Source organism: Galeopterus variegatus, unplaced genomic scaffold, assembly GCF_000696425.1.
Source record: "Galeopterus variegatus unplaced genomic scaffold, G_variegatus-3.0.2 Scaffold4172, whole genome shotgun sequence".
NCBI classification, from domain to species: Eukaryota; Metazoa; Chordata; class Mammalia; order Dermoptera; family Cynocephalidae; genus Galeopterus; species Galeopterus variegatus.
Window position 1 is genome coordinate 74,554 of NW_007730283.1, and position 17,818 is coordinate 92,371.

Consider the following 17,818-nt stretch of genomic DNA (forward strand, 5'->3'; position numbering starts at 1 on the left):
CGGGCGCGACACTGAGGGTTGCGATCCGTTGCCGGTCACGAAAAAAGACAAAATAAAAGGACAAAAAAAAAAATACAAATTAGCTTTAAGGGATTTATTTCTGCAGCATCCACCAGAAAGTGGTGAACAGGTGGGCAGAGGCCCTGGCTGGTTGATCACCCGGCTCTGGTTGGGCTCCTCTTGGTAGAGTTCTGCTGATGTTCCTACCCTCGGGAAGGGGCAAGCACATTTGGAGAACCCAAAACATGCCAAGGTGACCACAAAGATGTTTCAGGAAAGATACTTCGGGCTGAAGCATCGCACCAGACACCGGGGCTATGGGGTGGGTAGGTGCAGAATGTTAGAACCTGACCTACACAGAGGCCTTCATGAAAGGGGGCTTAGGAAGCGAGCTGGTGGGCCCAGGGAGCAGGAGGGGGCTGGGGGGGTGCAGCTTACTTGGGGTGGGCAAGGGTTGGGGGTGGGGGGCCTCCCTCCCAAGTACCCGCAGGCCATGTTCGCTGTGTTTACCTTGGTGGGGAGGTGTTGGCTGCACAGAGCCAGGGGAGAAAACACATCACAAACCCCGAGCTGTTTCACTCTGTCCACTTATGCGGTCTTTGTGTTCATAAACGTCCTTCAAGTTCCCTTTGCTTTCTAAAGGGCTCATAGACACACACACACTAACCACACAGACAGGAGCCACACAGGTGCCCTTCTTGAGCCATCTCAAAGTTACAGGCAGCTGAAGCCGGCTCCCATTTTGCCTACACACTGGCCCAGGGAAATGCAGAAAGACTTCAGTACCCTGATTTGTCATCAGCTGTCCTTACCGCATCACCTGCACACCCCGTGGCTATTGCGTAGTGTGGGGAAAATAGAATAGTTTAGTCAGCCCCTTCCACCTCAGGTCTGGTTGGGGGTCGTGCAGCACATTTCGTGTAAACAAGTTGTGCGTGGGTCAAGTTAGTGCACATGTGCACCTATGTATCTTTTTAGTTTTGTTGCTATTGTGTGTTCTTCAGTTTGTGAAGCAGTGCTGGCCTGGCCGGTAGAGCTCGGGTCTAAAAACAGAGCATGTTTACTCTGCTGGCAGCTGCTCAGTTTTTTCTTTGGACTTTGCCGGTAGCAGTTGAGTTTCTGAGCTTCTTTTGGGACTGCCTGGGTATTAGTGTGTGTGCTGAATAAAAACTACTGTTTCTTCACCTACGGCTCCAAGGACCTTCTTTCTGGTTACCTAGCTCATAGACCTGTGTGTGAAGGGTTTGTGAACAGGCTTGAGGGGTCTGTGAGCTCCAGACCCAGCCCTAGCTCTACACATAGGTATCAGCAGCTTCGGTAGTGTTTGTGCTGTGTCTCTCCTTTCTTGTCCCTTCCTGTTCCTTTTATTGCTACAACACTGACTCAACAGAACTGAGAGTTCATGAGTTCTTACTCTGAGATAGGGCATTGGGGTTATAATTCTTTTACATCAGGAGTCACCTTTTCTGTAAAGAGCCAGATAGTAAGTACAGACTTACAATGGGGCTACATCCGCTTAAACCCATTGTTAAGTTGAAAACTCATAAATTGAACCATTACAAATCGGGGTCGGTCTATATTTGCGGCTTGGCAGACCACATGGTCTCTCCTGCAGCTACTCGACTCTGTCATTGCATGGAAAGACAACACGTAAAGGAACAGGCACAGCTTGTGCCAATAAAATTATCTGTGAACACTGAAATGTGAATTTCATGTAATTTGCACGTGTCACAAAATAACATTCTTTTGATTTTTTTCAACCATTTCAAAATGTGAAAATCATTCTCAGCTCACAGGCAGCACAAAACCAGGCAGTGGGCTGCATCCAGTCTGGATCTAGGCATGGTTTGCCAACCCCTGCTCTCCAGGAAAGAGACAGAAGCACCCAGGACTTCTGTCTGGTTCTTAGGTGCCTAACAGCACTGGCTGGAGGAGGGAAAGCCACGAGGAAGGCGAGGAAAGGCGCCTGTTGCTGGGCAAGTGGGCACGAACTTCTGGTCTCTGCTCTGACTCGGAGTCTGAAATATTACTCACAAGCCAAGAACCAGTCTCCGATGCTTGGGCTAGAAGCCATCACACTTGCGGTGTCAAGCGGCCTCTTGCTTTAGAGCTGACTGCTCCTGTCCCATCCCCTGGGAGCAAGTGGGCAGCCCCATCCCCACCCGTCCATCATGCCCAACTTAGGGGTGGCTCGGTGGCTGGCAGGCCCCTGTAGGCCAGCAGGTCTAAGAACCACACCAATGAGTATGTTGCTCCATAGAAGCCTGGCCAATTGCCCCAGGTTCAGTCCTCCCCGACCCGTCTCCCAGCCTCTGTCCGCCGTCTCCCCAGCTCCATGGTGATCCGGGACCTGACCCTGCGCAGTGCTGCGAGCTTCGGTTCCTTCCACCTCATCCGCCTGCTCTATGATGAGTACATGTTCTACCTGGTCGAGCACCGTGTCGCCGAGGCAACTGGAGAGACGCCAATCGCTGTCATGGGAGAGGTGAGGGGACCCTGGTACGGCACCCTGGAGGGCCGAGCCTGCAGGGAGAGGGAGGCATACTGCGAGTGTGGACGCAGTGGACAGCCCAGAGAAAACATTTGCAGGAGGCCAGGGACGGGGAAGAGGCCGAGAGACCTGGGTCCAGATCCTAGCTCCTCTGCCACCTACTCACTGCCACCTGGCAGGCTTCCTGTCACCAAAATGATGCCTCGAACACCCCCTTCCCACCATGGGTGGTGTTTTTACTAATTGAGGTAAAATACACATAACATAAAATTTACCATTTTCAAGTGCACAATTCAGTGGCATTTAGTGCATTCACAATGTGCCACTATCACCAGTATCTAGTTCCAGAACAGTCCATTGCCCCAAAAGGAAACTCCCTTTCCATTAGCGGCCACTCCCCACCCACCTCCTCCAGCCACTGACAGTCACTGATCCACTTTCTGTCTCTGTGGACAGAATGGAATAAATGGAATCACATACTGTGTGGCCTTTTGTGTCTGGCATCGGTCACTGAGAGTGACTTGTTCAAGGTTCATCCACGTGGTAGCGTGTGTCAGAGCCTTGCTCCTGTTCATGGCTAAGTGATGTTCCAGTGTGTGGATGGACCATGCCATGTTTGTCCATTCATTTGTGAGTGGGCACTTGTGTTGTCTCCATCTTTTGGCTGTTGTGTCACACTGCTGTGAGCATTTGTGTACAGGTCTTTGCACACCTAGGTTCCATTCTCTTGTGCCTGCACCCAGGAGCGGAATTGCTGGGTTGGGTGGGGTAGTTTTGAGGAAGAAATGAGGTGAAACTTGTGGAGCTTTTACTACATGATAAGCCCAGGATCAATGGTGACCACTACCCCTCCCCCCCGCAAACTTACTTTTCAGAGACAACACTCCAAGGGCTAGTGACCAGGACCCACCACTTACCACGCTGGCATGGGTGCTGGGCCCTGCTGGGAGCCATGGGTAGTTTTCATGCCATGCACAGACTCCAGGAGCTCACAGACCCTCCAGCCACCACAAAAGGCTGGATCAGCAACACCCCAGGGCTTTCCGCTGCTAGCTCCCTGTCCCCTGGCTGGCCCCAGCAGTCAGCACCCCCTTACCCTCCATCAACTCCCAGGTGTGGCCTGGAAAGTGTCAAGGGGACCCACCTGCCACCTGGCAGTGTCAAAGCCACTTCTCAGGGCAGAACCCCAGTCATGTAACTGAACAGAGGACGTTGCTTAAGGCCATTTGGGTAACATACCCTGAGACCCTCCTAGAGAGTAACTGCCACCCCTCTGCGGACGCCCCTGACTCTGAGTTTATCTTTCAGTTCAACGATCTCGCCTCCCTGTCACTGACGCTGCTTGACAAAGGTGCGTGTGTCTGTGGCTTTGGCCCTCCGAGGGCTATCCCTCCCAGCCTTGGCCTGGCTGCCCCATCACACAATCTGCAGGCGGGTGGAGGCCCTGGGGCAGGTTGAGGGCCCTGGGGACGGTATCCAGGTGGCACCCCCACACCAGCCCGCAGGACTGAGGCCACAGCCAGGCCTCCTGCATACACATCCAGCAGGAGAGTGGACAGGAGGAACAGCCCCACTGGGAACGTGGCCCAAGCCAGTCGGCGCTGGTCACGGGATGTCACGGGTCAGAAGACTCCCTTGCCATTGCCCAACCTAGGGGCACTTAGGGGTGACCAGGCAGGTGAGGGAGGACAGGCTCCTTAGGTTGCCCTGTGTCCTCGATGCCCTGGCTCATTCATGTCTGTGCAGTTCTCTGAATATGCGCATCTCTCTCTCCCTCCTCCTGTGCCCCCTGACCCCACAGATGACATCAGTGACGAGCGTGGCAGCGAGGCCGAGGCAGATGCCCGCAGCCAGGGCGAGCCTCTCGTGAAGCGTGAGCGCAGCGACCCCAACCACCCCCTGCAGGGCATCTAGCACCTGGTGCCTTCCACGAGGTTCCCGAGGATGCCGCCCGGCCACTCAGGGAGCCTGGACTCCGTCAGCTCTGCTGCATTAGTGCCTCTTAGATGATGGAATGTTTACTGAGACTCAGGGGGACTCCCGGGGTCAGTGTGCCCTTCCAGGATGACATGCTGTTCAAGAAGAAAAATGATTGTTAATATCGAAGAAGTTCATATCGGGGGCTGTGTTCTGAGTGTACTGAGTGCTACACCAGGACACCTGTCCCTTACACAGAACAAACCCTTCTCTGCTGGAATTGTGAACTCTGGCCCAAGTCCCTTTAAGAGCTGAGAGTTGCTACCTTCCACAGTTTTCTTCTCCATTCAGCATCTCCCACACTTGCGTGCTGGCTGTCTGGGGAGGGGAGACTAAACCTTTGCCCTCAGGGCCTTCTTATGCCTTCCAGAAGGAGCTGCCAGCCCTGAGCCCGCGATGGTGCTAAAACAATTCTTTGCCCAGGACCGTCGATGTCTCCAGTTCGCCTTTGTAAACAGTCTAGACCCGTTCAGCTGTGGCAGAATAAATAGATCTCCAGTTGCTGATGGAACCCACTGGTGGTTCTCAGGGTTTATTCAGCAAGTGGTGGGGACCACTGTTCAGACTCCCTTGAAAATCAGTGCACACCGATTCCTGGACCCCATCTCCCACCATCTGTGGACCTTCTTCAGGCTCCCCTCTGTTGGGCAGTAATCACCCAGGCTCATCAGCCTCCACACCCTCCCCAGCCTCTCAGGCCCAGGGCAGAGAGCTTGACTCGGTGGGATGAGGGTGGAGGCCAGGAGTTGTATTGTTGCGACTGTCTCTTCTTGGGGGACTCTGATGCTGGGGGTTATAGGACTTTGAAGAAACCCCACAGAGAAGGGTGATGGGCTCAGGAACCAGGAAGGACCCACGGGTGGGAGGATGTTCCAGAGAGGTTGATGCAGTTCCCGGTCAGCTGCCCCAGCCCAGGCCCCTCTCTCCCAGGAAGAGGTGACACTAAAATCATCTATCACTTTCCAAGGCTGGGAACTCCAGGGCCTGTGTTTGGTTTGATGCTGTGCTACCTACCAGCTAGAAATTCTTAACTTGTGAACAAAGGGCCCATATTTTCATTTTGCACCAGGGCCTGCAAATTGTGTGGCCAATCCTGGGGAGCTCCCAGGACTCAACTGCGTACCAATTGTGCCACTCCCTGCAGCCTCTGAGCACCCAGTGGGAGTCTACTCGCCCCCACCCTCTTGAGGGTCACAAATGCAGAACTTCCCAACTCTGGGCTCCCTGCAGCTGAGGCCTCTGAGCCAAATCAAGCCACTGCCAGTCCTTCCCTGAGCAGCAATTGTCCCACCTGTACCTACCCCCCAGAGAGCCAGGCCCACTGCGGGGCTGCATGTAGGAGCCCCAGGCCCTGCCCTGGATCTGAGAGGTTGGTGAGGATGTGAGGCTGATTACTGACCAACAGAGGGGAGCCTGCTGAAGGTCCACAGGCCAGCAAGTTCCTCAGGGACCAACTGAGTAGAGCCCTGGGGTATGGATGCCTCACAAACAAGGAAAACCTTGGTCCTACCAAGAGCCTCCAGGAGGCACTGACTGTAACCACAACAGGCTCCACACTAGACATTTTTCCCGTCCCATCTCCTCTTTTTGTTGATCTTCTGAGGTAGGTGTTACCCCTGTTGTACACATGGGAAAGTTGAGGCTGGTGGCTGGAATGCAGACATGATGGCTGGAGCACCAGCAGCCATCTTGGACCTTGAGGTGGAAGTCATATGATAAAGATGTCAAAGCAGTGAGACAGGTGCCTGGGTCCCTGGTGGTGATGGAGTTGCTGTTACAGCCCCCACAGCCTCCAGGCAGACTTCAATAAGCCACAGCTGGGGTGGGAGGGAGAAGGGGGAACCCCAAAGATGTCCCTGCCTTCATGTACTGTCTGGCAGCAAGAACTCCACTGCAAGACGGGAGGTGCCCACACCCCCCAACAAATGCAGACATGCTGAGAAGGGAGAGGTGCTCTCCGGCTGCTGCCCGTCTGCCCTGGGTCCTGCCCCAGGCCCTCTTCCCCATCCACATGCTCGGTGACCTCACCCTTTCCCACAACGGAAACACCCTTCCACCTGCTGCTGGCTGACTCCACCGCTGCTCAAAGGCTCATGGGTGCCTCACTCTTGGCACAGCATGACAGGAGCTGGGCATCTGGCCATTCAGACCTCCTCCCCAGTGTCTCCATCACAGCATGGGCACCACTATGATCACCCACATGGCCCTGTCCTTTGACCTTTCTCCCTCCTCAAAATGCCCACAATCTGGTCACTTCTCTTCTTCCTCTTTGCCATTCCCCAACTCCTCCCTGGCCAGAAGACACAGTGTGGCAGAGTGGCTGGGACTAGACTGCACAAGTCTGAGTGACAGCTCCTTGGTCACTAATGGTGCCCTCAAGTAAATGACTTCCATCAGTTTCCCCATCTGGAAAAGAGATAACAATTCAACACCTCACAGAGTTGTGAGAAATAAGTAAGCTTTCACAATTGTGTTTCAACCTTGGCGCTACAGATTTGGGGCCAAGTCATCCTCTGTGGTGGGGTGTCCTGGGCACTGCAGGTGTTGAGCAGTGTCCCTGGCCTCCACCCACTCCAAGCCAGGAGCGCCCCCCAGTTGTGACAACCACAAATGTCCCCAGACATTGTCTGATGGCTCCTGGAGGACACCTTGCTCTTTTGTGCTCAACTTAATTGGTGCTTCTTCCAGGAAGGCTTCCTGGATGCTCCCCAGCTAGATTAGGGTCATTACACCCTGTATTCCCCATCCCATACTTTATATTAATTACTTGCAAATCTTTCCCATAAGCTCTGTGGGTGAGTCACTATTATCTGCCTAGTTCAATACTGTATTTCCCAGATCCGGTACAGTATGCTCAGCAAATGAGGGGTGAGTGAGTGAGTGAGTGAGCAGGTGCCCTTCACAGTAACCAAGGGAAGGGGGGGATGGGGCCCCGGCGTGGAGGAGAGAAAACAGAAGAGTCACTCAAATCCAAACAGGAGGCCACCATAGGGATTTTTTGATATATTCAAAGCTGGGCTTTAGAACAATTAGTTGTGGCAGGGTGGAAACAAGAAGGAGGGAGGCCAGCTAGGTGCTTGTTAAAATCGTACAGGTGAGGGGAGTGGGGGTGGGGCTGGAGAAGGGGACTGAGGGAGAGGCACGCAGGAGCCATGTGCCCCACCATGGCCAAGGGGTTACTAAATCAAGTTGTTGGGTTATTGCATTAGTCTGTTTTGTGTTGCTACAACAGAACACCTGAGACTGGGTAATTTATAAACAACAGAGGTTTATTGGGCTTATGATTCTGGGACAGCTGCATCTAGCATGGGCCTCAGGCTGCTTCTGCTCAATGTGGAAAGCGGTGGGCAGCCGGTGGGTACAAGCAGATCACATGGCGAGAGGAAACGAGAGAGAGAGAAGGTGCCAGGGTCTTTTAAACAACCAGCTCTTATGGGAACTAATAGAGCGAGAACTTACTCATTACTCCCCCTACCTTGGGAGAGCACTAATCCATTCATGAGGGATCCGCCCTGTAGCTCAAACTGCCACACTGTGGGTTAGATTTCCATGAGTTCTGGGAGGACAATACATCTAAACTCCATCAGTTATGACCAGTTTAGCTTTTTTTTTATTATTATTCTTTTCTATTAACTTTTTTTTAATGGGCCGGGTAGACATAAAACATCAGGGGTGTCAATGTAATAAAGACATATATGACTTTGTAACTTTTTTTTGGCAGCTGGCTGGTAAGGGGATCTGAACCTTTGACCTTGGTATTATAACATCACACTCTACCGAACTGAGCTAACTGGCCAGCCCTGCTTTGTAACATTTTTATTTCAGTATAGATCACGTATATATATATATGCACTCATACGCATACATATATATGAGGTAATGGGCTACAACATAAAATGTATTGAATATAGATACTTTTGAAAGCCATAATACTAGAGAGTCATTCTCAACCCATTTTGAGGTCAGAGACCCCTTCTAGAGTCCTCGGTACTGGAGTTTGCGTGGGGTTTTGCTATCCAGCATCCATCCCACCTTTTTCTTGTTTTTGTTTTTTTTGGCAGCTGGCTGGCGTAGCGATCCGAACCCTTGACCATGGCGTTATGACAGCGTGCTCCAACCAACTGAGCTAACTAGCCAGCCCATCCCACCTTCTTTTGGAATAACACCCCGATTCTCTTTTGGGGAATGACCTTTCTGCCTGCCATGGGTTTAAATACCATCTCTATGTGGGTGACTCTCACATAGTGAGGGAGACAGTTCCAGGCAGAGGGGATGAGCTTAGCACCTGTGAGGAGCAGCGAGGCGGCCTGCGTGGCTGCTGAGAGTGAGAGAGGGGGTGGAGGTAAGATGAGGCTGGAGGGGAATGGGTGGGGGCCTGGAGGGCTCCCTGGATCCCAGGGAGGAGTTGGGATTTCATTCTGGGAGTAATTGCTCACAAGCCTGAGGCTCATGATCTCAAAATAGATTGGGGCCTCTTCTTCATCAGCCCCACGTATGCAGTCGCCCACTTGGATACCTCAAATGGCATCACAAACCCATGGCTGGGCACAAAGAGGCATTTGCTCAATATTTAATGGAGGAGTGGATTGGATGGGGGGGGTAAAAGAGTGCCCTGCTGTGGCGGTCCTATCTGACACTTTCTCCTTAGAAGCTCAACTGCGAACTGGATTGTAAGACTGAAAGCAGTCGAAGTTCTGGAATCCTCGGGGAGGTGCTCACTGATTCTGCTCACAGGTCCTCACTCCCAAGACCCTCTGGAGCTGCCAGTTTCTTCTCTTTTCCCTTTGATATCATGGGCATCCTCATAACTTTACAGCAAATTCCCCCTTTGCTTACATTTGCCAGAGGTGGATTGCGGGGGTTGCAACCCATCTCCAGACTGATACACCCTCAGTACTCATGAACTCCCAGAAGATGCCAGACCCTCAACGGAGGCAGAGCCTTAGAGTCCTGGGAAGTTTTCTCCTGGAGCCCAGCTTTGAATTCATCCCAATCCTCTGCCGCCCCCCAGTGGTCACTATGTGACACAGCCTCATCCTTTTCACGGGGGCGGGGCAGGCCCGGATGTTGCCTGGAAGCGTAGATGTTTACTTCGCTGCAACGTTGCATGATAGGGAAGACCACACACAGCAGAGTGAAAGAGTTGGCGTCCTTCCCTCCTTCCCCTCTCTCCTGTTCTTTCGCAAGTATTCCCTATTTGTTTACATAGACTCAAAGTATCCTCCCACACGATACTCAGTAATTTCAAAGAGAAAAATCGTCATCTGGCTGACGTCATCTAAACCACGTGATCTCAGTTCTCTCAGTCATGATACAAATTGACATCCCGTGCCTCCTGCTAGGATGCAGTGAGAAGGGCACACATCGCTTCTGTGAAATTCCAGCCCAAAATGCATAACCTGAGTTTAATGATAAGGAAACATGAAACAAACCAAAGTGAAAGGAAATTCTACAAAATAACTAGGCAGTACTCAGAAGTGTCACAGTGCGGTTGGTTAGAGTGCAGCCTCATAACACCAGGATCATGGGTTCAGATTCCCATAAGTTTAATGATAAGGAAACATGAAACAAACCAAAGTGAAAGGAAATTCTACAAAATAACTAGACAGTACTCAGAAGTGTCACAGTGCGGTTGGTTAGAGTGCAGCCTCATAACACCAGGATCATGGGTTCAGATTCCCATACCAGCCAGCCAGCCCCCCGCCCCCCAAAAAATCAGAAGTGTCATGGTCAAGAAAAAAATAAGAAAGGTGGAAGATTGCTATCCGGTTAGCTCAGTTAGAGCGTGGTAGTGATAACACGAAGGTCCAGGGTTTGATCCCTGGGCCATCCACCAAAAAAAAAAAACGACGGAAGATATGATCCAGATGAAAGGAGACCAAGGAGAAATGATATCTAAATGCAAAGTGGGCTCCTGGACTAAATCCTGGAACAGAAAAAGGGCACTAGACATGAATAGATGACATTTGAGTAAGGTTTGCACGTTAGTGAATGGTACAGTATCAGTGTGAATGTCTGTCTGATCATCGCACTGGGTAGGATGTTAATATTTGTGGAAGGTGGATGGAAGCCACACAGGATTCTTTGTACTATTTTTGCACTTTTTTTTTGTAAGTCTGAATTTATTTCAAGTTGAAGTTTTTTTAATTAAAAATAAAATAGAGGGCTGGCTGGTTAGCTCAGTTGGTTAGAGAACTGCCTTGTAACACTGAGACCAAGGGTTCGGATTCCGGCACTGGTCAGCCACCAAAAACAATAAAATGGAGTAAGATAAGTATTTTGCGGAGTTAGGGAGTGGAGAAGAGTCTTCCCCAGAGTGGCTGAGAAGGCACACTGATGTACCCACACCAGGTCGGGCTCCCTATCATGGGCAAGGGATCAGCTTTGGCCACATTGGACATCCTGTGACTTGAGGCAGGACAGGGAAGGGTGGTGAGCCCGTATCTCCTGCTCTCAGACCTATTTACCAGCTGAGAGCAGGAAAATTCTAGAGAGACAGAGGCTAGTCTACCCTGTTTAGTGGGGTGGGCGGGGGGATAACAGTTCATTTCAGGGGTCAGCACTAGCCAAGGGTGCCCAGCTGAAACACTTCTGGGTGTGTCTGTGAGGGTGTTTCTGGGTGCGATTGGAATTTGAATCAGTGAACTGAGTAAAGCAGATGCCCCTTCTCCATTTGGATGTGGGCCTCATCCGGTCCATTGAAGGCCTGAACAGTGCAAAAGGCGAAAAAGGAAGAATTTGCCTCTTTTTTTTGCCTCACTGTTTGAGCCCATGCATCTCATCTCATCTTCTCCAGCCCTCAGCCTGAAATTTACACCATCAGCTACCCTGGTTCTCAGGCCTTCACATTTGGACTGAATTACAGGGTCTCCAGCTTACAGACAGCAGGTCATGGAACTCCCCAGCCTCCATAATCACGCAAGCCAATTCCCATAATCTATCTATCTCCCATTGGTTCTGATTCTCTGGAGAATCCTGACTAACACAGGGGGAAACCAAGGCACAAATAGGCACAGGGACTGGATTGCAGGGCTCTAGGCCTTCGGTTCAGGACGTTTATCAGCACCCTGATGAGAGAAAACCCACAAGCTTATCAGGTATTCTCAAAGAGCCTGAGACTGCCACCTTCCCAGGTGCGCCCATTCCTGGGCTCCCAATCCCTGTGCCAGGGGTGGATGCACTGTCAGTTTCTAGAAGGGCCTCTGGGCTGCTCAGCTCAGGAGATAGGTTGCATGGAAAACCCATTCTAGAGACCCCTTGAAACCCTCAGCCCCCTTCCCTTCCTTGGGGACTGGTGCCTCCCTTCAGCAATGCCCTCCAGAAGCTTGAAGGTCACCCAGGACCTCTTTTCTTTGTGTCCATCACTACATCTGTCCAGTCTACTTGCTGACAGTGAACCTCCCAACTCCCTCTGTCTGTCCATCTCCACCCCAAGTTCCACCGGCTCGACCCAACTCCTGGCGTCTCTGGCCTGGATGGTGGTCGGGGACTTCTCAGGCCTCAATGCCTCTAGGCTCCCCTGCCACCCCTCCCCACATATCCTTTCTCCACCAGAGAGTCTCAAACACAAACCTGACCAGGTCTCGCTTCCCCTTGAAACCCCTTGGTGAGTTCCCATTGTGCTCAGGATAAAGACCAAGTACTTACAGGGCCCGCCAGGCCTTGCAGGGCTGCCTTTCTCTCCCACTGGCCCTCCGTTCCAGCACACCTCCCACAGCCCCTTCCCTGGATGTCTTCTTCCATCCAGGCTGCTATAATACTGTAGACTGGGTGGCTCATAAACAACAAAATGTATTACTCACAGGCTGGAGGTCCACGATTAAGGCAGACTTGATGTCTGGTGAGGACCCAGTTTCTGCCTCATGGACAATTCTCACTGCAGTGTCCTCGCACAGTAGACGTGTTGCCAGGCCCAAGTCTGGCTGCCTGCCCCCTTTCAAAAGTAAACCACTCATGGTGGCCGGTTAGCTCAGTTGGTTAGAGCGTGGTGTCAGCACACCAAGGTCAAGGGTTCGGATCCCAGTACTGGCCAGCTGCAAAAGAAAAAAAAAATCTCAAAAGCAAACCACTCAAAAGTCAAATGTTGGTGAAACTGGGAGTAAGCTTTTATTCAAGAATACCAGTGACCTGAGAAAAGATGTTGGGCTAACCCATCTCTCCAATAAACCTGAAAGAGCATGGCCAGACCAAAGTCATCTCAGAGACTCAGGTTTACTTAAGGGTTTTTAAAGAGGGGGACGAGAGAATGGAACGTGGGAAATGAAAAGCAGGAGGGAGGGGAGGTGAGCCGTGGGAGCTCTGTGCAAGGAGCCAGGTGCAAGGTCGCGCCAAGGCTCCTTCTTATTTCTGCTCCCGTCCTTGCTGTTGTCTCAGGGTCCTGCTGGACGGTGGGATCAGCGCAGCTTTACCCATGTCTTCCTTGCTTTTCCAGGGTCTGGATAGTACTGCAGCTCCAGGCTGGCTGGAAAACAACTTTACGTTTATGCAAGTAATGTCGCCTGTCCTGTAACCAAGGCTCAAAATATCAAATAACCATGAGAAAAGAGGGAACTCAGAGAAATGCATGCCAAGAAAACAACTGTGTTCTTTTCAAATCTTTTAGAGCCCATGCAGATTTAGGTCCCAACATGGCTTCAGCCCTGCTCACTCCAACAGTAGGAAGGGCAAGACTTTCTCTTGGATCTGTTAATAAAGGCCATTCATGAGACCTCCACCCTCATGACCTAAATGCCTCCCACAGAACCCACCCCCTAATGTCGTCACCTTGGGGGTTAGGATTTCGACATAAGAATTTGGGGGAGGACATAAACATTCAGACTATAGCACCTAGTTTAATCCCTTCCAACCACAGTGACGGAGAAAAACAGGGTCCTGTGCTAGCTGATCATGGGGGTGCCTGTGCCAAACTCTAAACCAAAGTCCTTTCCCTGAGGGCATTCATGGAAGCCAGCTGAAATCCTCTTAACTGGAACCACACGTTCCAGTGGGATTGTTTGACTCACGTCCACATCCCACAAGAACCATCAACCCCCTAGAGCAGAGACAGGGTGTTTGCTCACCGCCGTGGGGCCCACATGCGTGTCACAGGGCCTGACATCCTGCAGGCTCTTGGTAAATATCGAAAGGGGACCTGGGCAAGTTTTGTTGACCTTAGGTATGATATAACCCTCTCCTCCATCTCCTATGAAACCTTTAGCAAAATGCACACCATCTGTCAATGTTTTGGGAGTTGGATTTTTGTCTTCTAGAGAGTGTGGGGCTGGCCAGTTATCTCAGTTGGTTAGAGCACAGCCTTTTAACATCAAGGTCATGGGACCGGATCCCAGTACCGGCCAGCCGCCAAAAAAAACCCAACAAAAACACACACTAGACTGATCTTGGCCTCAGTCAAGGTAGCGGGTGGCTCAATGAGACCCACAGTGAATATGTTTTAAATCAGCCTTATTGAGGAATCATTTAAAAAAAAAAAATTTCCCGCTGCTTTATTAAGATATAATTGACAAGTAAAGATTGTATATCTTTAAGCTGTACGACATGATGCTTCGATATACATGTACATTGTGAAATGATTAAGTCAAGCTACTTAACATATCCATCACCCCACATACTTACCATTTTTGTGTAGGGAGAACATCTAAGACCTACTATCTTAGCAACTTTTAAGTATACATTACATTATCCTTAACCACACCATGCTGCACGATAGAGCTCTGGACCTTATGCATCCTCCTGACACTCTGCACCTTTCAACCAGCGTCTCCCACCCCCCGCCCCCACCCAGCCTCGGGCAATCATCGTATTCTCTCTGCTCCCATGAGTCCAGCTTTTTTGGATTCCACATGTCCATGAGATCATCAGTCTTCATCTGTCTGTGCCTGGCTTAGTTCACTTAGCATAATGTCCTGCAGGTTCATCTACGTTGTTGCAAATGACAGGATTTCCTTCATTTTTAAGGCTGCATAATATTCCATTGTGTATACAGACCACGTTTTCTTTGTCTGTTCATCCCTGGGGGGATACTTAGGTTGATCCCATCTCTTGGCTATTGTGAATAACGCTGCAATAAACATGGGAGTGCAGGTATCTGTTCAACATACTAATTTCATTTCCTCTGGATATATATCCAGAAGGGGATTGCTGGATCATAGGGTAGGTCTAGTTTTAATGTCTCGAGGGAACTCCATACCCTTTTCCAGAATGGCTGTTACAATGTACATTCCCACCCACAGTGGCCGAGAGTTCCCTTTTCTCCACATCCTAACCAACACTTGTTACCTCTTGTCTTTGTGGTTATAGCCACTCTAATGGGTGTGACAAGTAAAATTTATAGGAGCAAAAGGCATTCACACATTTACAGTTGGATAAGCTTTGACAAACACATATGTCCATGTAACTACTCCCCACACCGCAAATCGAGGTTTAGAACATTTCTCCCAAAGTCCCCTCATCCCCTCTCAATCACCCAGCTCCAGTTCCAAACACCTGCTTCTAGTCCTGTCCCTATGGTTTAGCCGGTCCTAGAACTTCAAATCAATGGAATCATGGTGTGTACTCTCGTGTCCAGCTTCTGCATTCAGCACACTTCTGAGGTTCATTCAGGTGTTGTGCGTAGCAGCAAGTCGTTCCTTTTTCACGCTGAGTTGTATTCCATGGTCTGGACATACCACCGTCTACCCACAATCCTGTTGGTGGACATCCCATTGCACTTTTATCTTTTCCCTTCTAACACCTTGCTAACCTCCCTGTACATCCAAGAAAAAGCTAGCTTCAGGCTCGGCACCTTGGCAGGCAACAGAATCTACCTGGAATTTTTAAAAATATAGCAGACACCTACTAGGTGGCTTAGGAAAAAAGAAAAGGCAAAGTTTATTAGAAGGGGACAGGAATGTGTCACCGGATGAAGTGAAGGTTTGAGAATCGGAGACTGTGGTGCCCTGAGCTCTCCAGCTCCCATCTCTGCTGACACCTGGCTGTGGATCAGGTCATGTGAGAGAGAACATGGCCCTCCTCCAAGTTAACGGGATCCTGCCCAGCCTTCTTCCAGGGAGAGGCAATTCCAATCCCAGATTCCAGGGGAGACACACTGATGTGCCCAGTTTGGGTCAGAGGTCCCTGCCATCATGGGCGAGGGGCCGCTGTTGGTCCCATGGAACATCTGCTGTCAGGAACTTGACCCTGTGTATTAAGGGAGGACCAAGAAAGGTGGTGAGTGGGGGAGGCCACTTGTGATGACTACCTTCCGTCTCCACGTGACTCTGAGCTCCTTGAGGGTGGGGTTGTACCTGATTCATCTCTGGGTCCTCAGTCTCAGCATCGGCTGGGCATAGAGTAGAAACTGCACTTGATGGCTCCCTGCCCATGATGGGAAGACAAGAGCTAAATTACAGCTGCGAAGATCCTGTTTCCTGGAGTCCAGCTGCAGAAGCCACTGTCCTTGTTGGCTGCAGAGGAGAGAGGGTCACAATCCTCAGAACTTAGGGGGTCCTCTAAGACTTGTCCCCTGGTGAGCCACAGAGGAAGCAGGCAGCTGAGAGGCCAAGCAGCAGTTTAGGGCAAATCATTCAAATCCTTCCCATTTCCTGTTTCCAATACTCGTAGTTAGGAAAAAGGTCTAACGCCTCACTGTGGCCTGGGAGGCCCTGCATCCCCCTTCCCTGACCCCTCACTCGCTCTGCTCTAGCTACATTGAGCTCCTCACTGGTCCTCCAGTACACCAAGCTGGCTCCTGCCCCAGGACCTTTGCACTTGACGTTCTACCCAGAATGCTCCTCCCACAGATCTTCTGCTAAAATGTCACCTCTTCAGAGGGGACTTCCTAACCAGCCAATGTAAAGTATCCCCTCTTTCTATCACAATACACTGTTTTATTTTCTTTGTAGTGACAAGTGTGTCATGATCCCAAGTTATTTCGCTGTCTATTGTCGGTCTCCCTGCAAAAGGATGCAGAACTCCAGGACCGCAGGGTTTGTCTGGTTCATTCCAGGAACGTCAACATGCAGAACAGTGCCTGAGCATAGCAGGTACGGTGGATACATACTGCTGCATAACAGATGAATGAGCTTATAGCTTAGAACTGAATGGCTTATAACTATCGTTTATTTCTTTCATGGTTTCTGTGGGTGAGGAACGGGAAAAGCCAGGCTGGGCAGTTCTCTCTGAAAAATTGTTCCAGCAAAGCAGGCAGAAATTGAATCCCTGCCCCTGTTATAGCCCATCCTCGTAAGTCACATAGTGTCATTTCGTTTGCACTCTGTTGACTGACAGGCCCACACACATTCAAGGGAGGGGAACAGAGACTTCACTTCTTGGTGGGAATGGGGTCAAAGAATTTGGGGCCACGGTAGGTAATCCACAAATATTTGTTTACATAGATGTTGACCAAGTTATTGTGTTACAGGACATCAGATAAAGCAAAGGCCACTGGGATGAGAACCATGAAGCCAGTGGAAATGTAGTTGGCCCATCAGGCTGGTAGTTTTCGCATCTGTCAGTGTCCCTTAAAAAGCCACAACTGGATTATATTTAGCAAGTGATGACATGTGGCTGGGAGTTTCCCAAACTGCGGGATGAATGTGGTGTATGACATGACTTCAAGCGACATGTAGTCATAGCGTTAAATGACACTGAGTCACATGTATTATAGTTGCCCTGTTTTCAATTCTCTTTCACTCTTTCTCATCACGTCAAAGAGAAAGTTTCCACTGAGTGATAATATGCTTTTAATACCCCTCTAATACTTTGCTAATCTCCCTGCACATGAAAGAAAAAGCAGGCTTTGGACTCAGCTCCTTGGCAGGCAACCATATCTACCTAGAACTTAAAAACATTGTTTTGTTTTCACATTTATTTTTTACAATGATTTTCTATTCATGGTTTAGTAGTTTTCTATTTTAAATGGTGATATTAAGTATCTATTTAATGTAAATTTAAACCAAAAGAAGAATATAAAATTCATTAAGGGTCAGAGGGTTCAGAGATAAGGCAAAGGCTCAGACCCACCCAAGAGATGTTTGGAGAAATCTGGATATAATGAAATCAACAAGCTAGTAATGAGAACTGAGTTCTACACAGTGCGGGTGACCAGATGAATCAGATGACCCCCAGGGTCCTGATATTCTAGCTATTCCTAGAGAATTTCTAACTCAAGGTCTGTGGCTTGTGCCTGGATGAAGGTGTCTTAGAAAATAAACTTATGGGCTGAGCCCTTGGCACACTCGGGAGAGTGAGGCGCTGGGAGCGCAGCAGTGCTCCCGCTGTGGGTTCGGATCCTATATAGGGATGGCCGGGGCGCTCAATGACTGAGCACGGTGTGGCCGGTCTCACGGAAAAAAAAAAAAAAAAAAAAAAAAG

General features: G+C 50.2%; 1 protein-coding gene across 3 annotated transcripts in view; it reads left to right on the forward strand.

The window, feature by feature from the left end:
* The window catches only part of RFX2 (regulatory factor X, 2 (influences HLA class II expression)), a 43,708-nt gene extending 38,969 nt beyond the window's left edge, over window positions 1-4,739 (forward strand). For all 3 annotated transcript variants that reach the window (XM_008586895.1, XM_008586897.1, XM_008586896.1), the window contains 3 exons: window positions 2,332-2,485; window positions 3,800-3,842; window positions 4,293-4,739. In XM_008586895.1, the coding sequence (XP_008585117.1) occupies window positions 2,332-2,485; window positions 3,800-3,842; window positions 4,293-4,405 (310 nt within the window). In that variant the 3' untranslated portion in view covers window positions 4,406-4,739. The remainder of the gene's footprint in view (window positions 1-2,331; window positions 2,486-3,799; window positions 3,843-4,292) is intronic.
* Window positions 4,740-17,818: the final 13,079 nt, after the last annotated feature.